At 45.6% G+C, this 20,248-nt stretch overlaps 6 protein-coding genes across 6 annotated transcripts; 5 read left to right on the forward strand and 1 right to left on the reverse strand.

Moving 5' to 3' along the window:
* The first annotated feature begins 13 nt into the window (after window positions 1-13).
* BT62DRAFT_445292 (uncharacterized protein) lies at window positions 14-554 on the forward strand. Its single transcript, XM_043180918.1, has 3 exons — window positions 14-73; window positions 127-265; window positions 323-554. Exons 2-3 carry the CDS (start codon window positions 151-153, stop codon window positions 469-471), a joined length of 264 nt encoding a protein of 87 aa, XP_043035851.1. The 5' UTR covers window positions 14-73; window positions 127-150; the 3' UTR covers window positions 472-554.
* BT62DRAFT_445227 (uncharacterized protein) lies at window positions 436-1,686 on the forward strand. Its single transcript, XM_043180917.1, has 4 exons — window positions 436-577; window positions 632-720; window positions 780-1,111; window positions 1,176-1,686. The coding sequence occupies exons 1-4, from the start codon at window positions 529-531 to the stop codon at window positions 1,360-1,362; spliced, it is 657 nt and encodes a 218-aa protein (XP_043035852.1). The 5' UTR covers window positions 436-528; the 3' UTR covers window positions 1,363-1,686.
* BT62DRAFT_445140 (class II aldolase/adducin domain-containing protein) lies at window positions 1,507-3,091 on the forward strand. The gene is made up of 7 exons (XM_043180916.1): window positions 1,507-1,789; window positions 1,846-1,892; window positions 1,950-1,988; window positions 2,040-2,282; window positions 2,339-2,425; window positions 2,481-2,495; window positions 2,553-3,091. The coding sequence occupies exons 1-7, from the start codon at window positions 1,651-1,653 to the stop codon at window positions 2,799-2,801; spliced, it is 819 nt and encodes a 272-aa protein (XP_043035853.1). The 5' UTR covers window positions 1,507-1,650; the 3' UTR covers window positions 2,802-3,091.
* Window positions 3,092-3,099: 8 nt separating this feature from the next.
* BT62DRAFT_445305 (uncharacterized protein) lies at window positions 3,100-4,685 on the reverse strand. The gene is made up of 3 exons (XM_043180919.1): window positions 4,510-4,685; window positions 3,453-4,450; window positions 3,100-3,380 (listed from the first exon to the last, which is right to left on the reverse strand). The coding sequence occupies exons 2-3, from the start codon at window positions 4,251-4,253 to the stop codon at window positions 3,288-3,290; spliced, it is 894 nt and encodes a 297-aa protein (XP_043035854.1). The 5' UTR covers window positions 4,254-4,450; window positions 4,510-4,685; the 3' UTR covers window positions 3,100-3,287.
* A 2,616-nt stretch (window positions 4,686-7,301) lies between these two features.
* BT62DRAFT_936195 (uncharacterized protein) lies at window positions 7,302-9,903 on the forward strand. Its single transcript, XM_043187084.1, has 11 exons — window positions 7,302-7,354; window positions 7,406-7,454; window positions 7,500-7,595; window positions 7,643-7,727; window positions 7,779-7,875; window positions 7,926-8,315; window positions 8,368-8,748; window positions 8,801-8,963; window positions 9,021-9,488; window positions 9,540-9,551; window positions 9,609-9,903. Exons 1-11 carry the CDS (start codon window positions 7,325-7,327, stop codon window positions 9,662-9,664), a joined length of 1,827 nt encoding a protein of 608 aa, XP_043035855.1. The 5' UTR covers window positions 7,302-7,324; the 3' UTR covers window positions 9,665-9,903.
* A 1,296-nt stretch (window positions 9,904-11,199) lies between these two features.
* On the forward strand, window positions 11,200-12,647 carry BT62DRAFT_982547 (uncharacterized protein; the record flags this gene model as incomplete). Its single annotated transcript, XM_043189694.1, has 5 exons — window positions 11,200-11,317; window positions 11,566-11,648; window positions 11,697-11,756; window positions 11,817-11,912; window positions 12,078-12,647. The coding sequence occupies 5 exons, from the start codon at window positions 11,200-11,202 to the stop codon at window positions 12,645-12,647; spliced, it is 927 nt and encodes a 308-aa protein (XP_043035856.1).
* Between the last annotated feature and the right edge of the window lie 7,601 nt (window positions 12,648-20,248).

Genomic DNA, 20,248 nt, shown 5'->3' on the forward strand with positions numbered 1-20,248 from the left:
TGTGAACCGGATTTTACCAAGTCACAATGATGTTCAACGATAACGTGCCTAACTTTCGAATTGCCGATCCCTGGTAGGTCGAGTCAATCTTGAGAAACATGCAGCGTCTCTTATTTATCATATAAGACTCAATAAACGGGAAGCAGGAGCATGTCTTTCCCACTTGAAAAAAGGGCCCCGACCTTGGACTGGTACAACTTCACGTATGAAAAGGAAAATGATAACCAGTGGCTAGGATGGAGAGCTTCAGTCACCATGATGAGGGGTAAGTGAACAGTAATGCGTCAACTCGTATCGCCGTTATCGACGCATCTTCGTATAGGCGGAATTCCTTTTCGCATTTCTGACTGCGAGATGCTAGTGTTCCACTCAAGTCTCAATTGGCTTTTTCGATACTACTGCTTATGCATATATCTCGGTGCTCTCATCCTCCGCTGGGTTAAAAAAGTGCGCATATTACCTCCGTGCTAGCGCTCACAACCACAATTGCAACGGGGAATTGAATCCATCGGTAGCGACCGCAGCAATATGTTGAAATACGCCCTGCAGCGTGGGATGGTCCCCAAGATGGGATTGCGTGAGTATGTTCATCGACGATAACGACTTAGTTACAAGTCGTTAATGTTCATAGGTTCCGACGTCAGTGGCTCGAGGATACACAGTGAGAATACGTTTGGGTGGCAATCGATGGGCGGTTCACAGTTGTTGTCAGGTAAAAGGGTACGTGGTCATGTCTTTTCGGCGTTTCTATACTAAATATCCACGTCGTGTTACATCAGGTTTTCCAAAGTCTACTCCCTCCTATCAAATCACACCCACCAGCGAGCCCACAGCTATATCTGGGTCTGATATCGTTTCTTTGCCTTTACGCTGCGAAATCTGACTGCCTTCTTTGGGGCAATCTTCTTCACCTCCGGCTTTTTTCTACCAGCAGCGATAGCATCCTCCAGCGTAGGCAAACTGCATGTTGGGATAGGCGGAGATGGTCGGGCGTAGATCCAGGTTTTACCCTCTTCGGGGGGATGCGGCTCTGGGGTGGACATCCGCAGGTTGGACGTGGGTGCTTGGTTGGGGGTTATCACGATCATCGTGAGGACGGTGAAATGGCGGAGTATGTGCCTTTCTTTGCTCTCCTCGTGTTTATAAGTGCTGGTTGTTGATCATCGACTTTCAAGGTTCACAAGTACAACACGACCCATTGCCGTGATCCAGTGGCACATATCGCTTCCCGTTTTCCTTGTTAGTCCGGATACAGTCTCTTTTTTAATTCAAACGAGTTCAATCGGTGACCCCCCGTCCGTCCAATGCTGCGCAGTGAATTTTTACTGTTGCAGAGGTATAGGGGGGTCCGTCAAGAATTGAAGCTTGCAAGAAGTCACTTCGAGACTCGAACTTGGAAGAAACTTTGATGGTCGTCTGGATAACTCAGAAATGTTGTTTATCTTAATTCGCCCGGCCTCGATGACGTGTGAACGCACTATTTCGGTTGGACAGACCCATTACCGAACGACCAGTCGGTGCGTCCATCGAAATGACGGTCCGACGATCACGTGCTTTAAGCAGCGGGCCACAGAAGACCCCGAGCCGAATTTGTTGACATCATAATGATATAAACTCACATATTCGGTTCTTTCTCACTCTTCTTTCTCAATGTCAACCACAAAAGTCGACGGCCGTGCCATGCTGGCAGCTACGATAGCCAGTGGACCCAAACCGCGCGTTTTTGAGGACAAGCTAGAGGAAAGGGCATGGCGCAAGTTCAGATTGGCGCAAGCTCTGAGGATATTTGGTACGAGCACCTTCTCAACTGCTGCGTCACGACAAAAATGATGACGAGCTTACCAGGCAACCGAGGCTATGACGAAGGAATTGCAGGGCATATCACAGTTAGGGTATGTATGTACATTCATTCATTTCTGCACGTTTACTCACCAACCCACCTTTTCCAGGATCCAATTGAGACAGAATGTTTCTGGGTCAATCCATGGGTACTGGTGCTCGTCGAGCTCTACTGCCTTTGACTGTCTGATGGATCCCAGGGTCTCCACTTCAAGCTCATCCAGCCGGAGGACCTCCTTCTAGTTGACTTTCAGGGAAAGATATTGCAAGCTGGGAAATACCCCATGTTGAACACTGCGGCGTTTCTTATTCATTCGAAAATCCATGCGGTCAGGCCTGATGTGATATGCGCGGCACATTCGCATTCCCTGTATGGAAAGGCCTTCGCGGCGCTGGGAAAGCCACTGGATATGATTTCGCAGGATAGTTGCGCGTTTTATAATGTAGGTTTGAGCCATTTCGTGAACGCGTGTTGGCGCTGGCGCTGATGCGGAAATAGGATCATGCGGTGTACACGGATTATAGAGGCATTGTGTTTGACGTTGAAGAAGGGGATGCGATCGCTAAAGCATTGGGATCATACAAGGTCGGGGGGACACTATTTGATCTCCAATATAGAACGCTCATCAGTGGTGTCGTAGGCGGCTATACTCCAGGTACAGTGCAGCAAATATCATGATATCTTAACTCGGCGGAAGCTGATGTATTGCCAGAATCATGGGCTGCTTGTTGCTTGTGATACGATCGAAGCGGCCGTATGGTTTTACATTTCTCTGGAGAAGGCATGTCAAGTTCAGCTCCTTGCTGATGCCGCAGGGAAGACGGTGAAGATTTCGTCTGAACAGGCTGCAGAGACGGGCTCGAAGGTTGGAAATAAGATTGCGGGATGGTTCAGCGGCCTAATGGAGTTTGTTTTGTTGGAGAGTGAGGAGCAGAATTCCTTCGTGTACTCGAAAGAGTAACGTTCTTTGTAATCATTGAGTTCGATATACTAGAGACAGATAGTTCATACATGTTAAAGCAACGACAAAGCTACGAGCAAAGCAAAATTGTACGAGAGAGCGGTAGCGTGTAATTTGTTCAGTGGATACATACTGGGATGCGAGGAAATTCTTCTTTTCTTCACTAATTAGTAGTCAAGAACTTCCTCCCATACTTCTTTTTAGTCTTGGGCAGACACACTGTAGAGAGCCATGTCGACAACGCACTCATGCTGAATCCCTCCCGGGCGCGCAAAGACTCAAACATCACCAGGGAAACTTCCTCTACCTTGAGCTGAGGTCGAGTGAGGGCATCGTCAAGCACCGCCCAACCAGGAACTGTTGTTGGAAACTTGTTCCAACTCGCACGGGGGATGTTTTCGATGTCGACCTCCATTTCGATGGTCACCCTGGAAAGGTGGCGCGGGCGCTTGAGCTGGTCGAGAGTGGAGGCCCACCAGTTGAGGGTCATGTTCGTCTCGTAGTTCGCGCCGGTGATGAAGACGCAGAAATGGACGTGGTGGACGGCGTCGCCGAGGTCGAGGGGCTCGAGGGGGGTGACTATATACGAGGGGGGGGGGGGGGGGAGGAATTTGTATCAGCATGCGAAAAGAAGGTTATGATTGGACGCGCATGGAACTTGCCTATATTGAAACTGTCGATGTCGATCTCCCAAAGGATGGGACAGAGCCTGATGATACGGGAAAGGCGGCGAACGAAGTTGTTGTCGTTGCATATGACAGGGGAACGGTGTCGGAGGGTCAGCTTGGAGAGGTTGCGCAACGCGACGGGCGAGCGGCGGCTCGCGAAGAGGTCGAGGAAGATCCAGCCGGTGGTGGTATCGATGTATAGGGAGATTTCCTGGATCTCTGGCCCTTGTTGCCCGTCGCGAATCTCCCTGGGGGCGACAGAGGCGGCCTCCACGGGATCCGCATGCGCGCTGTTGGACGACTCGTATTCCCGGATGTCGATGTCCTGCGTCTCTAGGATCTGGAGGTTGGAGTAGGACCTGACGAGGGATATGAACTGCGATTCGTTGCATTTGATGGTGTGTATATTCAGGATGCAGACGTTGGGGAACGAGGAGAGCGCGGTCATGAGGACGGGGGGGTTCCTGGCCTCGAGAAAGTTTTGGTGCCAGATGTTCATGCTGTTGACGGGGATGCGGGGGTCCTTGAGTTGGGCGAAGAGAAAGGGGATGTACTCGTCGCGTCCGATTTGGTCTGTTTTGCTGTTGATGTAGAGGGAGGGACCATATTGGTCTATCGGTGCGGGACCGGCGTCTGCTGGAGCGCCGAGTAGGGGGAGCAGACCAGAAGCAGCTTGTATGTGAGAGGCCAAGGCTTGGGTTGTGTAGGTCTGGTTCCGACCGTATTTGAGAAAGTCTTCCAAGGTGGGTGTTTGGGCGGTAGGAGCCCTGCGTCGGGGCGGCATTGTCAATCTAGAGAAGGGGTGAGATGGTCATTGAGACGGAAGAGAGCGGAGGTAAACCTATCACCAGATCAAGGCACGATGATGGAGTGAGTTGAACGGGGGAAGGAGAGGTGTATTTATATTCCTTGAAGGTGCTGAGCCACTCGAAGAGGAGCCACTGAAACCTTGACCGATTTAGGATTTCATCAAACGAATGCCTATATCTATAACTATCAGGGTCGTGTTGTTAGTCAGAGGCTCAGGAACATGCACGTACGGACGCGTCGAGATGTCGTTATGGCCGAATTAGGGCACAATGTGACTTATTATCCTCCCTGGTGCCATGGTATTTCCGTTTACAATAGAGGCTGTAGTTGTGGCACAGAAGAAGGATAAGTCGGAGTGGTAAAAATCAACACTCCGTCCGAGATCCTGATGCCTCGAGGCCTCGCTTTAAACAACTGGGCGCAGCAGTCTTGAGGCATCTCCTTGTCGACCTGGGCAGGCCCGGGTACGCTTGTCAGGATCCTTTCATGTCTCAGGAAATTTTCGCAATCTTCAGTCTGTCGTCCAGGGATTTATCGTCCAAAATGTATTATTGGAAAATGGTTCTATGGATTGGGAGTAAGAATCCAAATCAAAGCCTTGGGAGGAAACTAGTGTAACCTACATCAAGCAGGCCCCGGTTCAAACTACGGGATAGAAACGTTTTCAAGGCTTATTGTTGGTGTGTTCACCAGAAGTGGAGAGAGCAAGTACGTGTTGCTTGGATACTCGGATAGCTGAAACGATCCGAGTCTAGTTGGCAAAGTAATTGTCGAATAGCGGCGCCACGTTGTATTCTAGGATACCTTTTTCGGAGGTAAAATCAGTACTGAACAACAGAATGAAATTGTTCTTGTACACATATTCCGAGTGTTCGACGGTGGAACAACGTTGCGGGCAAGTCCGGATAGCCACGTGGAAGGCTGATCTGACCGGATCATCATTATCTACAGATTTTAGCGTTATCTGTGAAGCATTTCAGGTTCGATGGCCCTCGCCTTTACCACCTCTATATAAAGTCTAGGCATCTTGCATGGGATGTGCTGAATTTGGTATCAAAAATGCCTCCGGGAAGTTCAACTCCATTCCTGGACAACTTACGGTGGTAAAAATTATTTCGTACGTGCGCCTTCTTCGGAAATGGCCGCTGGTTTAGCATTCGTTTAGGATCCAGCCATGTCCCTGAGCACCGAGCATACCAAGGGCCGCTACAACTCGGACCGAAGGGCCAGGTATCTCCAATCTTTGGACTACGTTTGATGAAACAATGAGTATTGACGACGGTTTGCACAGACGAAGAAAAGAGAATCTACGCGTGTAGAACATTGTCCTCTCGTTTGGGTATTATGGACCGAGCAGAGTTCTATTGTCTCTTGTAGGCGAGTATGTGCCTCGAACCTCTGTTTAGAAATCCGCTGATTGGTAGGACGTAGACGCTGGCGAATCCAAGCAACTATCGCTGGCTTATTGTGTCCATATTGTGGCGTTTTGGGGCGAAGTAACCGCTGCTTTCAGGATATATACAGCCTTAGCCATATGCCTACCCTTCGTCGTCGCCTAGTCCAACCCAAAGTACCTTCCTCTTCTTTCGACCTTCTTTGACGCTGACATGCCCCCGTTTCTAGAGCTATGGCGCCGGCCATATTTTTCAGTGCGTATTTGACGCTGGGGAAAGGTCAATCGCTCCCTTGCCGGGACCTGTACTCGCACATTCAACTCTCCCCCACGAAGCTCCGTGCTTTGGCTCGCTTGGATCAAAGAGCCTTTGCATCTCCAGAAGCCAACGGGGAAGGGAGCGAGTTGGTCATCGACGATCCCAACTCCGCTATCCTTGGGCGCGACCAGTTCTTCCATCTCCTTCTCAAACGTCTCAAGGATCCGCAGATTCCAATTGCCCGCTTGAAGCTGTCTGGCTTGAGCTGGTTCAGTGTTCCTGACGTGAGGTCGTGGCACATCGCGCTCACCTCGTTCCCGAATGTTTCCTCGTTGTTTCTCGATGGTGTCAAATGTGATGAACTTCACTTCCTGGCGCTTATTCGGTCGTTCCCCACCTTGAATCGTCTGAGACTTGACGAGAACAAGATCCGGGCGTACGAGTCGACGAGAAGTTTGGGGGTGGAGAATGTCGAATCACGGTTTACGAGCATCGAGGACATTTCTAACGGACAGCGGGGGCCCGAACTGGATGTTCTTCATGTTGGTATCACCACTATCTCCGACCGGATCATGCTCGACCTCTTTACGACTCGAAACTCTCCTGTCGTCCTCCGACATTTGAAGGAGCTTATTGTCCGGGACCATGCCAATTTCATGTGCGACATAAGCTTCGTTCGCCTTCTGAATATGCTCCTCGAATTGACGACCTCCCTGTTTGATCTCGACCTCGATAACTTTAGCATCAGTATGTGCACAGATCGCGCTTTCATATGGTCATCCATTGATTATCTTTCTGTAGCTCGGTTTCTCCCCCCTCTGAACATTCCGAACCTTCACTGGTTTCGCTTCACCATCCGTTTGAACTACGCGTTTCAGATGGACCAGGCGATCTTTTGGTGGATAAATACGCTCCTCCATCTGCCGAGGGAAAACCAACTCAGGATGATCACGGTCACAGTGGAGATCGATGCGGAGTCGATTCCCAGTGGTGCTCTGTTCCCTCGTGACATCTCTGCGTGGACTGCATTAGACCGAGCGATATGCCGCGACGAAATCCAATTGGAGGAACTGTTCTTCAAGGTTTGCGCGCCTGAGGACAACGGGACTATTTATCGCTGGATATGCACGCGATGCCTTCCCGAAAGCCGCCAGCGGTATGCGATGCGGTTCACTGAGGACGATTCATGCTTTACCTTGCTGAATGTCCGTCATCAGGAGGTGAATCTTGAGGATTTCTTGTAATGCTACAGAAAAATCTTGAAGAAGTGTATGTAACTTGGTGGGGGTGGAAAAATACTGTTGACGTAGGGTTAGGGTTAAAATGCTTTGTATGTTTATGTTTTCAAATTGCTATCGTGACGTACGTTGATACGTTGCTCTCTACTGTCACCATGGACGATGAAACGGCAGAAATCGAGCTGGTGCGTCCGTCATGCTCGATATACGTGTAAATGGAACCTCAAGTCTTGTAGCTGGAGCAAAACCTTAATAAAACGAGGCAAATATCGCAAAGAATGACAAGTAAATTTCATGCGTTTTCTGGTAGGCAAACACTTAACCAAACAGCAATTCTTAACAGCTTCGATACGCGCCTCGCCAAGCTGGAGAAGTCTATATTACCGCTGTATACGTCTACGCAGATCCTCAACCGACGTGCAGGCAGTAGGTCGCGGTTTTTCAAGCAAGGACGGTGAACTGATGCTCAGTAGACATCGAGAAGGCTTTACTCAAGATTGATGAACTGGCGAGCAATCAGGAGGGCATTGCAGTTGAGGAGGCGTTGATTCTCCGTGGGTACGTATATCCCTCCCTTCTCTTTGAATTCGTCTTACTTATCGTCGCCAGACCACAGCCCAACCAGCTCGATGCATATAGGGATGCATTGGAACGTCTCAACGCCGCCATTGCCTTCAAAGGTTCTGAGAGCAGCTCACTGGAAACGGTGCGTTATAGTATCCATCTCGTTTCATATTTTTCTAATGTTGTATCTAGGCTCGGTTGGTCGAAACGGGGGCCAAGAAATTGGCGCAACTCTACACTAAACTCGTTGCGGAAGGCTCATCGGGTTCTACGCCACCGCCAGGCTCCGATTTTCCTATCAATCCTTTTCCAACATCGCTGCTGGAGACTCTCGTTCCTTTGGTAGACTTTCTGCGCACGTTGCCGTTGCCTTCGACGCATCCATCACACCCTACTTCACCCTCTATATTGTCTACACTCAAGGAAGCACAGAAGGGATATGCGGACATGCGTGGCGCGTGGTGTCGCAAATGTCTAGAAGGTCAGGGCAAGCGAATGCTGGATCGTGCCGACACTATCGATCCTATAGCAGCTGGGCTGGAGTTTGGGAAATGGTCTGAATCGATACTTGACGTGGCCGAGGTCTGTATTGAATCCCAATCTCGTGATAACTTTTTTTGAACACTGTATGCAGGAGGAATTCAACCTTCTTAAAGATCTCTCACCGCTTTCGAATTCGCAGCTCGCATATGGCGCTCTCATGAACCCGATCCTCGTGCTCTTCAGTAGTACGCTCAATTCTCTCATCGGTTTCATCAAGCGTTCCCTGCACAAGTACAATTTTCTCGCCCTTTCCTCGTACGAATATATGCTGTCTTTGCAATCTCGGTGGGACAAGACTATGGTTCGAAGAGGCACCGATGCCCGGAAAGAGGCAAACGAGTTTAAAGACGGTTTGCAGAGTCTTCGAAATGTTTGTCTTCGGAGCTTTCCCGAGTTCCTAGCCGACGTGAAAATGGCATCTATGGGCAAGGGAGGAGAGTTAGGCACTACGCTTGCCGATTTCGTCGTTTCGGTATGTGTCTGCGTGCCCGTTATGCCTCGTGCTAATAATCATTGTTCGGCAGACGGTCAAGTACCTGGACCGCTTGCCTGAGGTGCAGAGTGCCGCAGGCGCTGCGTTGGTGACCTTGGGTGATGGCAACTGGAAAATGGGCGAAGGTGTCCAGGTGGGAAAGGCCTCGAAACTTGGCGAAGGCGATGAGCATGTTATCCTGGAGCACTATATCTGTGAGTGAAATTGTTCCTCTTTGATCCCAAACCGTATTTAAGTGCATGTTGTGGCAGATGATGTGGTTAATACAACGATCAACAGTCTTAATGTATTGTCGCGCACACAGAAGCGGGCCGTACTTTCTTCCATCTTTCTCCTTAACAACATTGCGTTCCTGCGGAGAAACATCCTCTTGGATCCCAAGCACGACGCGTTGATCGATATGCTCTCCAAACCAACGCAAGACGTTATCAATTCCAACTTTCGTATGGCTAAGGCGGCATATTTTGATAGCAACTTTTCTCCGCTTATGCAGGCACTAAGCGAAGATCCCAAAGAGAAGGGGAAAGCGGCTACCAAGGAGAGGTTCACGAGGTTCTACGATATGTTTGATGAGGTCATCGAGCGACACCGGGGCGTGGTGGCTGTTTTGGACGATGACGAAGAAGGGAGGGCGGAGCTCGGGGAAGAGGTAGTCAAGTTGATCGTACCTTCATTAGAAAGGTTTGTGGCAAAACATAGGGAGAAGGAGTTCAGTAAAAGTGAGTTTAATTTGCTGAATTAGACGGCATCACTGACCTTCTGCTGCGTAGATCCTCAGAAGTGTACGTTTCTTTCCATTTTGATTTTCCTGATGCTCTTTTACTGATGCTTCCTCACAGATATAAGACTTTCAGTAGAAGATGTAGAAACGCAGCTACGATCTATATATCGATAATTTCTGAATGGTATGTATTCTTGCGGTGTCTGTGTGTTGAAAGCAGGTTGTGTAGCGCAGCGGGAGAAGCCAGGTCTGGAGTCGAAGGTCAAAAGCTGGGAAGCGTTGACCTTCGATCTCCAGTATTGGTAGCTACGATTATGTAAGATAAGAGCGACATGGAGGGTGTTCTACTTCAACACTCTGTACAGTTCGATAGAGGTTGCCATGCAATGACTGAAAAGGTCGATATGTCTGCCTGCATCATGATGTGTCAATTGACGACCTAGGATTCGGGCTTTCCCCTCTTGTGACTTGATACCTGAGATCAAGCCATCCTCCAGTGCTATGGCATCCATCATCAGTGGTATATTTTTCCTCGGTCGGTGTCCTGGGGGCTTTACCATACCTGGCCCCCTGCATCTCAAGAGCTATGACTCATGGTTCTTGTACTGGCACTGCCTGATGCCTCCCAGGAGCCGGTTTGGAACTGCCACAAGTAAACATGTATATGGTGGAGCAAAGAAGGTTAAGATCCAAACCTCTGTTTTCATGCAACAGCACTCAAGGGCCATTCATGATTGTAACTACAGTTGACTCTGTCTTAATCCATATCTGTAATAACCCATACTCTACAGTAATCCATAGATTTTGGCCATCTACCAACTTGGTTACTGCTTAAAAATTGAATCTCTCCCATACTCCATAACCCATAATTGACCTAAAGTTGTGAATTTTTGCTGAATTTAGTGCATTTTGCATGAAAGTATTCATAAAATTAATGGCTACACCCTCTAAGCATCATAATATGAGCCTCTCAGCCAGAAATTGCCGAGAACACCTTTTCAATGTCGAAAAAGCTGCTCGATGTGCTCAAAGATGGCCTCACAAAGCTTGAGAAGCAAGTAAAAACCAGAAAAAATGATCTTCTTGCTTGTCTTGCTAATAAGCAGCCTATATCTGATGACAATGAGCACTGGTGGGACAATGAAGCCAATCTTGTCAAGGAGGTCACAATTCTTGACTTGCTGGATCAGGCATCCAATTACAACCATGGGTTGAAGCACCTGAACTCACAGCAGAAGTCATTGATGGAGAAATTGAAGGAACTTGGAAGTGGGATTAAAAGTCTGATGCCAAGTAAGAAGAGGAAGAGTAAGCACTGTTCTGGATCTTTGGACTCTGGCTAACCAAACTCTGATGCTATAAGACCTGAGGAGTGTATCAAAAAGCCACATGCAGATGAGCAACCAAAGCCACCAGTCTTCATCAGAAAGGAAAATGCAGCATTGAAGCAAAAAGTCGAGATTATGGATTGGCACCATGCACAAGGTCCCAAATTTAAGCAGGGAAAGACAGCTGAGCATTGGAACCAGATTTATCCAAATCTTCAGTTGAAGCAGCCTACAATATCTGCATGATTGAAGGAGGAGCAGAAAATATGGGATCAGTATGCAGCAATGGTAGCAGGTGGACAGGCAGGGAATTCAAAGTGTGTAAAGCAAACTGAGCATCCAGAGGTCAATGAGATGCTGGAGTTGTGGATTTTGAAGGCTATGGCAGATGGGGTCCATCTCAATGGGGAGATTTTGAGGCAGAAGTGGACATGGTTTGCTGATCTTGTGGGAGTGCCCCAGGATGACCAGTTGGCACTGAGTGAGGGCTGGTTGTCTGGTCTCAAAAAATGATATGGCTTGTATAATATCAAGCACCATGGGGAAGCCAGTTCAGCTAAGCCTGAGGACATTGATGCTGAGCACAAGCATATACATGAGCTCATTGCAAAGGATGGATATTGGCTGAAGGACATTTTCAATATGGATGAGACAGGTTTATTTTGGGCATAAGTGGTTTCCTGTTTCTGCTGATAATTCTCCATCCCTTATATTTGAGAAGAATGCCACCAGATTGAGGTCTCATAGACAGACCACCATTGGAAGTCAAGGAAAGCAAGAAACATCTGACATATGTATTCACAATCAATGCCAGTGGGTCTGAGAAGCATGTGCCATTCATTATTGGCAAAGCTGAAAGACCATGAGCATTTCTAAAGAAATCAGATGCTCAACTCAGATTTTATTATCACAGTAATGCAAAGTCCTGGATGACAACAGTTCTGTACAGGGAATGGATTAAAGATTGGGATTCAAAAATGCAATGAGCAAACTGCAAGATATTGCTTCTCCAGGACAACTTTAGTGCTCACAGTGTTCCAGATGATCTTACAAACATCCATGTTGTGAATTTTGCACCAAATCTCACTGCCTATGTCCTGTCAGATGATACAGGTATCATTCAATGCTTCAAAGCATACTACTGATGTTATTTCATGCAATGTGCCATTGATTGTTATGACACTGGTGTTTTCCCTGCTCAAATCTACAATATCAATCAGCTTAAGGCCATGTGACTTGCTGATCTTACTTGGCATGAGGTGGATGCTTCTACCATCCATAACTGCTGGTGCCAGGCTGACATTCTCCCAGACCCACTTCTTAATCCCATAGCATTGACTTCTACTCTAGTTGTTCCAGTTTTATCACTTCTGAACACAGGAGATTCAGACACTTATCTTGCAGCAGCTGAAAAGGAGGTTTCAGACTTGTTGTCCCATCTCTGGAGAATTAGTGTGTTGCAATCACAGAATATGATGGCCATTGATGAGCTTATTGATTTTGCATTAGAGTGGGTTCTCTATGATGATGGTTCAGATGAAGACATCTTTGATGCAATCAAGGAGTGTAGAAATGCAGAGCAAGAAAAGGAGATGAACAGTGGTGATAATAGAGGTGATAATGATGTGGCATACAAGAAACCATCACAGAAAGAAGTGCTTGCTGCTGCTTCTACCTTACAGAGATATGTTGCAGATGTTGATGAGCCATTTGCCCACAAACTTGAGACTGTTCTCACCAACTTTGGTTGCCAGACACACCTAGAAGAGTCCATGGAATTGACCACTATTACTGATTATTTCTCTTACCAATCATTGCCATACCTCTAGATGATAGATACATACATAAAATAGATGAATTGTCATGTTAAATTGCTAAAAAATACATCCTTATACTGACTCTGCTGTAACTCATACTCTATAATAACCTATAGTTTTGGGGGTCCACTGACTGCTATGGATTAAGACAGAGTTGACTGTGAACTTCTTTCATTTTTTATGATATGGCATCAAGAGTGAACCAAACTATCCAATATGCCTGTGGGTAAAGTTTACCAGTTGGACTGTAGTGAACCAATATCAAGATCCTTTGGGGTATATTCAATTCAATCACTAGTCTCTTTTGGTTGGTTGTAACAGCAACCTAATAACTGTGACTTGTGGACAATATAATGATGCTAATGATGTCGAATGAACCTTGGCCCCAATCAGAAGATGAACTAGCTATATGTACTGAAGGTGTCATCATCTCATTGTACATCTGATCTATCTTTACTTCATGAGCTTTGTTGTATGTGATTTTCAGCAATCAAAGAAAAGTAAGTGATTATTATCAATATTTGAAGACCAATGCTTATCTCTGTGTAGTATCAATGGATATCTACACTATCCAGAATGTTGTTGCCATCTTTAACTGCCTTCAGCTTCTAGGCTTGAGCTTCTTGCTAGTGGTCTTGCTATCTGCTCTGTTTTCTGCTCATATGAAGAAGATGAGGACTTGGCATGTGATGATCATTGCTAGCATCATATCTAACCTCTGTTACATGTCTCTTGTTATGATTTTTCCATTTCCTTTCTTGATTAACCTCTATTTATGCTTAATCAGAGTGCTAACACAGATGCTTAAGACCATGGGACAAGGCTTAGTCATCACAACTAACCAAGTCCATCATTGTCTTTTGATGCAGCAGCATTGCCCAATGATACACAATTGTCTTCTTATGAATGGTAGTGATGCTCAAGGACAAAAAGCACAAAGGACTTGACAATGCACAATTAGTAGAAGTATATTTAGAGTAGGACTTATACAGTATTTAAGAGGCTCACTCTCACTGATAATCCTCAGCTTCAAGCTAAAGTTTATTCCATCTCATCCTACCCTCAAGTCAATCCTTCAGGCTTTGTGACACAATGATCAAAATATGCATCAGTGAACTCAGCTGATCTCCCAAAATGTGAGGAGACTAGGCTGTTTATCACATATATCTGTCCACATGATGTTTGAGTCTAATAATTAGCTCGAAGCTTTTTCTTTTCTTTTCTCACACACAGTAGTGTGGAGGAAACCAAACACCTTCTCTTGTATCAAAGACCTTGACTTTCTTTCTTGATGCACATTGAAAAAGCACAAGAAGACAACTCTCATCACCTATCACCCACATTATAAACTTCGATCTCATCATCAATTCCCATAAACTCACCACCCTAATCCTTGGACCTCTATTGGCTGAACTAGTCAGGAACTGACAGCCATCATTACAGAATGCCCCTATCACTCACTCTCTCCCAAATCTCTCTCTCTTGATTGGAGTCTTTTTTCAATCTGGATCAGACCCCTAAAATAAGCCTGACAATACAGATAGGAAAGATTCTCAAATGGAAGGGTCTCAAGGATCTGACAGACTCCCAACCCTTAACCCTGACATCACCACCAAGCTGGTGGAAGAGGGAAAGATCAAGCTTGGCTAATAGTAGAGAGATGAGCTTGATGAGCAGCACTGACAGTTGGCTGGACTCAACTGATCAACTGAATGGGGCCCTGCTCCAAGAGCCCAGGAACACCATAAATGAGTCTCAGACACCAAATGGAACAAAAACTCCAATGATGATCCCTACACCTATGACTAATGGGAGAATCCAGAATCAGACAACATCAGAAGAGACAGCACTGGATGAAGACTATCCTCAAGTGCCCTAAAAAGACTGGCAAGAGGCTGAAAATGAGCCTCAGGCACTGAATGGAATGAGGACCCTGCAGATGACCCTTATTCCTATGACTGATGGGAGGACCCAGAACAGGACAACACTGAGTATCCAGGAGACTGAAGATGGCTCTCAAGCACTGAATGGAATGAGGATCCCACCAACAATCCTTACTCCTATAACTGGTGGAGTGACCCTGACAATGACAATGCTGAAAAAGACACAGATAGCTCTGGCTATCTGTCTGATGAAAGCTCCATCCCCAAGAAAAATAGAGTTTGACAACCAAAGATCCAAATCAGTAACCAGGTCCTCTGATGATTCTTACATGGGTGAATCACCACCTTATTTCTTAACCTTGACTTCTATGAGAAGTTCTGACAGTACCTTAAACAAATCGATATGGAGAAGGAGTGGTGGCAGAACACTGAAAATGAATGCATCTGGAACTCTCCATTTTGGGACTTCTCTGACAAGGTCTATTCCCTCTGGAAGAGACAGGGGAAATGTCACAGAAAGGGAAAACCTCCTCTTCCTAAGTAATCTATGGCCCAGGTTGATAACCAAAGAAGAGTGGGAGAGGAGAGAAGAACAAAGAAGAAGAGAAGCTGAGCTAGAAGGTGAAGGAGAATCCTGGAGGAGCACCAGAGATCAGGGATAGTTCGAGTTGGAAGTGCCTCTGAGGCTGCTACAGAAAGCCAGGGCCCCTATTCCCCAAAAGTGACAGTGGGTGGAGAAACAATACCCAAACCTCTGGACCAGCAAGAGAAGCTGAATCCTAGGAGTCCAGCTCTCTTCTGATGAAGTAAGCAGGAGTGGCACTGGAAAAGAGCTGACCAGGGATGATCTGAAGGCAGTACGACTTGGATTTACCATTCAGGATGGAGTTATAGTGTGGAAGGAAGAACTTCCATGAGGAAGTCTGATAGCAGATGACAATTTGCTCCATTTATTTTCCAGACCACCACAGGAGTGGCAATGACTGCTATTCTCAGAGTGGCCAAACCTGATAGGTGTATTACCTGAAAATGCCACTGTCTTGCAATGCCAACCCAATCTGCTTCACAAACCCCACTCCTTCAAAGGGGCCTCTGATGATATCAACTGGTTTCTGATTGACTGTGAACAGTACTTCAAGGTCTATATCAGGTATCTGAGGACCAACATGAATAAAGTCATCTTCACTGCCTTATACCTTGAAGAGAAGGCAAAAATATGGTGGATCCTAATTTCCCTGAACTTCTGATCATTGACTCAGGAGCATTACTGATACTCCTTATGGCCTGTCTTTAAACAGATGCTCCACAACAAATTTATTGATCCTGCCATATAAGAAGTATACAAACAGAAGGTCAAAGAGTATAAGATGGCTGATAAAGCAGCCACAGACTATTTTGACAAGCTGAAATGATTGGTCAAGCTCACCAGAATACAGGATGATATCATAAATAATGGTAGAATGGTTAAAGCCCTCAAATAAGGGGTCTCCTCTTATATCACAATGATCTCTGCAATCAGCATCTGAGCTCTCATGCTGAATAGCTACAATGAATGGAAGGAATGAATCATCAAGATGTATAAGGAGTGACAAAGGCAGAAAGTGGAATCAACAATGCTACAAGATTACACAAAGAAGTCGACACTGCCAACCTCAAACAAATCATTGGGGACAACTGTCAGAAAATCATCAGGACCCTTTATGACCCTCACCTATAGCACACAGAAGACCAGAACAGAAACCACATATATAGAAGCAGGAAAACCCATGGACATAGACCAAATAAAGAAGGAAGGCAAGTGCTTCAATTGTGGCTAAAAAGGCCACATGGCAAAGGACTGCCTGAAGAAGAAAAGAACATGAGAAGACATCTGGGCACAGATTGCTGACTTGCAAAAAGAAGAAGAAGAAGAAGAAGAACTTGACACAGAAACCAGAGTGGAGGAAGTAAAAGACATGGCCAGCCAGTGAGCAATTCCACTGGACTGGCCAAGAAACTTTATGGTATGCAATCTCCAGCTATCAGTTGGACTGATAGTACTTCTGTAGTTACTTTTATGTCTACCCCTATCATGCATTCGAATATACCCCAGACTTCTATCCCACACACTAATGAATTGCCAAAAACAACTCAAGCACCCATGGGCTGAACCAGAGCAGCAAGCTCCACCACTTAGCTCAAGCTATTTGACACCAAATAGACCTGGAGAGCCATCAAGGATGCCAAGGACTGAGCAGCAGCAAAAGCCATACTAAAAAATTGGGTTCACCAGACACAAGTTGAGGAAGTCATGAATAAGGTGATTGAAGAAATAAAGGAAGCTAAATGGTGCCAAGCCCTGGAGTGGCTCAATGAACTCCATGGATCACAAAAGTTCATTTGACAGTCTAAAACACTCAGGTGGGATCTGCTTGTCAGAGCCCAGATCAAGACCCTTACATTCTGAATGACCTATGCTGTAACTGCCCTGATTGACAGTGGCTACACTGGAAGTTCAATCAATAGAATCTTTGTTGACAAGCATAGACTTCCCACCTGAGCCACAGCAGCACCAATCCTGGTCTATAATACAGATGGGACCAAGAATCAGATTGGCTTGATTACTGAGTTTATTGAGCTCAGGCTCACAATCAGAGATCATTCCAAGTGAATTGACTTGGCCATAACAGACCTTGGGACTAAGGAAGTTTTTCTTGATCATGATTGGTTAATACACCATAATCTGTTAATCAACTAAAAGACCAGGAGAATCATATTTGCAAGATGCCACCGTCAAAAGATTCTGTTTAAATTGCCAGATGAAGACCTGGAAGATCAATGGGATGAGAAGATAGAGGATGGGGAAACCATTCTTGCTGTTGACCTTCAATGAGAAATACACATTCAGGCAGTCCATCATGCTAACAACCTGGCTGCTAAGGCCAATGAGCACAAAGAGGAGAAGACCTTTAAAGAAATAGTGTCTGAATGGGCACACAATTTCAAAGATCTTTTTGAGAAGGAGAGCTTTGATGAGTTACCAGAGCCAAAGCCATGGGATCATGCAATCAAGTTGATCCCAAATGCCAATGCCAACCTAGACTGCAAGACATACCCTCTTGGCAACAATGAGCAACAGGAACTTGACAAGTTCCTAAATGAAAACCTGTCCAGTGGATGAATCCAGCCATCAAAGTCACCAATGGCTTCTCTGTTCTTTTTCATCAAAAAGAAGAATAGCAAACTCCAACCAGTCTAAGACTATTGAAAGCTTAATGAAATGACAATCAAGAATTGCTATCCTCTTCCTTTGATCTCAGAGCTCATAGATAAGCTCTGAGATGCTAAATATTACACCAAACTCAATGTTCAATAGGGATACAACAACATTTGAATCAAGGAGGGAGATGAGTGGAAGGCAGCCTTCTAAACTAACCAGAGACTTTTTGAACCAATAGTGATGTTCTTTGGACTCACTAACTCTCTGGCAATGTTTCAATGGATGATGAATGATATCTTCAAAGATTTCATCTCTATCAGAAAGATCACTATCTATCTCAATGATATCCTGATCATGTCAAGGATAAAGAAGAAACACCAAAAGTTAGTATGACAAGTACTGGCCCTCATGAGGAAACACAAATTATTTCTCAAAGCAGAGAAGTGCAAGTTCGAAGTACTTGAAACTGAGTACCTCAGCATCATAATCAGCAAAGGAAGCATCTGAATGGACCCTATCAAGGTGGCAGAGGTGATGGAATGGCCAGAGCTGATCAAGAAGAAGGAACTACAGTCATTTCTCAGATTCACAAACTTCTATTGATGCTTTATCTGAGACTACAGCAAGATTGTCCAGCCAATGATGCAGTTAACCAGCAATGCCCCCTGGACTTGGGGTCTCTCCCAGCAGACTGCCTTTAACAACCTAAAATGACAACTAGCCAAAGATGTCATACTCACCATCCTGACCCAAGAAGGGAAATTCTGAGTTGAAGCTGACTCCAGTGAAGGAGCAATTGGGGCTGTACTTTTCCAAGAGCAGGATGAAAAGTGGTGCCCAGTCACATTTCTCTCCAAAGCACTCACTATCACTGAACAGAACTACAAAATCTACAACAAGGAGTTGCTTGCCATCATGCTCACCTTGAAGGAATGGTGGCACTATCTGATTGGGGCTGCAGAAGTTTTTAAAATCTGAACAGATCATCAAAATCTTTGCTACTTCCAACAGCTCTAGAAGCTCAATCATTGCCAAGCCAGATGGATTACTGAACTCAGCCAATATCAATACACCCTCTATCACAAAGCAGAGGTGGCAAACAAGAAGGCTGACCTTCTTAGCTGAAGAGCAGATCACAATCAGGGAGGAACTAATAATAAGAGGATCACATTATTATGGCTTGAACACTTTAGGGCCATGATAATGCTGACAGAAGAAGAGATTCATGAGTGTATTAAAAGCATGATCTAAGACAGTCACAAATGGGACCAACAAGTGGCCCCATCTCTCAACCATGAATGAAGAATAACAAAGAAAGGAGGATTCATCCACTACAATAGGCAGATCTATATTCCTCATAATCAGAAACTACATGGCAAAATCATCACCACCTGTCATGATTATGCAACTGCCAGTTATCCCAGCATTGCCAAAACCAAGGAGTTGGTACTGCAGTGATATGCAGGGTACATGTCTAGCCCTATAATTTGCAAATTCTGCATAACACACTGGAATATGCCAGTAACTGAGGATCATTAGCCAGTAGAGGACTATGGCTGAGGCTCCAAGCTGATAGTCATGCTAGTCACCAATACTAAGTCCAAATTGGACTTTATAAAAATAACATGGCCTAAGGATAAAAATCCTAAGTCAGGTTTGAACTTAGAAAAGTTCAGCACCACACCTTGGAAAATACTAAGTCCAAGTTGGACTTAGAAATAATACCTCAACTGAGGCCAATTCTACATGCCACTAAGACAAGTATATTCTAAGACAGCTAGAGGTAATACTATAGCCAGTTGTGGAGTATTGAGTAAAGACAGTATCATCCAGGAGTAGTAAGAAGAGGGACCCAATGATCTGTGGCTAGCACTGTGAGTTTTGACTCAAATGCCTAAGTCCAAATTTTCTAGGTATCAGGTGACCTAAGGGACTTAGAATTGAGAGGAATAGAGTGGATAGGACTGGTTGACCAGGCCTGACTGGGCCTGATTGATTGAGCTACTAAGAATAACTCAGGAGATTAAAACTCTGAGTAGACAGAAAGGAGTTAAATATCCACAGGCACTGTAGGCTTAAAATAAAGCTGTGCGGTGACCAGGCAGGTCTGGGCAAGCCTAGAGGAGTCCAGGAGTGCCACCATTCCAGAATAATGGCATAATTCCACTTTAAACAGGAGAAATATTATTTTGAATGCTTTATTTATAGATTCTGTATCTGTTGTTGGTGTATAAAAGAAGGAAATAGGGGGGAAATAGCAAGCAAGTGATCCACCCCCACATTCAGGCCTTCTAGCCCACTGTAGCTGGTCTCTGGGACAAAGAATTTTGAGTTCTGCTTTGACTTAGTGATTTATTTAAGTTGCTTTGTCACTTAGAGAGGATTGGATTGGAATAATAACTGTATTTTGGGTTTTGGATTATGTTACGATTTTTTCTTTTTCTCTTTCTTTTTCACCCCTATTCAGGCTTGGCCAGAACACGAGACCATGGGAAGGGCTTAGTAAGCACAATCGAGCCGCCCAGAAACAA

This window comes from Guyanagaster necrorhizus (genome assembly GCF_019112545.1).
Source record: "Guyanagaster necrorhizus MCA 3950 unplaced genomic scaffold BT62scaffold_30, whole genome shotgun sequence".
In the NCBI taxonomy this organism is placed as follows: domain Eukaryota; kingdom Fungi; phylum Basidiomycota; class Agaricomycetes; order Agaricales; family Physalacriaceae; genus Guyanagaster; species Guyanagaster necrorhizus.

Bases quoted from the DNA above. Each gene is read 5' to 3' on its own strand.
- BT62DRAFT_936195 (XM_043187084.1), top strand. From the start codon at position 7,325: ATGGACGATGAAACGGCAGAAATCGAGCTG. The intron at 7,596-7,642 runs GTAGGTCGCGGT...GATGCTCAGTAG, and splicing joins CCTCAACCGACGTGCAGGCA to ACATCGAGAAGGCTTTACTC. The intron at 7,728-7,778 runs GTACGTATATCC...TATCGTCGCCAG, and splicing joins GAGGCGTTGATTCTCCGTGG to ACCACAGCCCAACCAGCTCG.
- BT62DRAFT_445292 (XM_043180918.1), top strand. From the start codon at position 151: ATGTCTTTCCCACTTGAAAAAAGGGCCCCGACCTTGGACTGGTACAAC. The intron at 266-322 runs GTAAGTGAACAG...ATCTTCGTATAG, and splicing joins TTCAGTCACCATGATGAGGG to GCGGAATTCCTTTTCGCATT.
- BT62DRAFT_445305 (XM_043180919.1), bottom strand. From the start codon at position 4,253: ATGCCGCCCCGACGCAGGGCTCCTACCGCCCAAACACCCACCTTGGAA. The intron at 3,381-3,452 runs GCGCGTCCAATC...CCTCGTATATAG, and splicing joins TCAATATAGGCAAGTTCCAT to TCACCCCCCTCGAGCCCCTC.
- BT62DRAFT_445140 (XM_043180916.1), top strand. From the start codon at position 1,651: ATGTCAACCACAAAAGTCGACGGCCGTGCCATGCTGGCAGCTACGATA. The intron at 1,790-1,845 runs GTACGAGCACCT...CGAGCTTACCAG, and splicing joins GCAAGCTCTGAGGATATTTG to GCAACCGAGGCTATGACGAA. The intron at 1,989-2,039 runs GTACTGGTGCTC...GATGGATCCCAG, and splicing joins GTTTCTGGGTCAATCCATGG to GGTCTCCACTTCAAGCTCAT.
- BT62DRAFT_445227 (XM_043180917.1), top strand. From the start codon at position 529: ATGTTGAAATACGCCCTGCAGCGTGGGATGGTCCCCAAGATGGGATTG. The intron at 578-631 runs GTGAGTATGTTC...TAATGTTCATAG, and splicing joins GGTCCCCAAGATGGGATTGC to GTTCCGACGTCAGTGGCTCG. The intron at 1,112-1,175 runs GTATGTGCCTTT...TCGACTTTCAAG, and splicing joins GAGGACGGTGAAATGGCGGA to GTTCACAAGTACAACACGAC.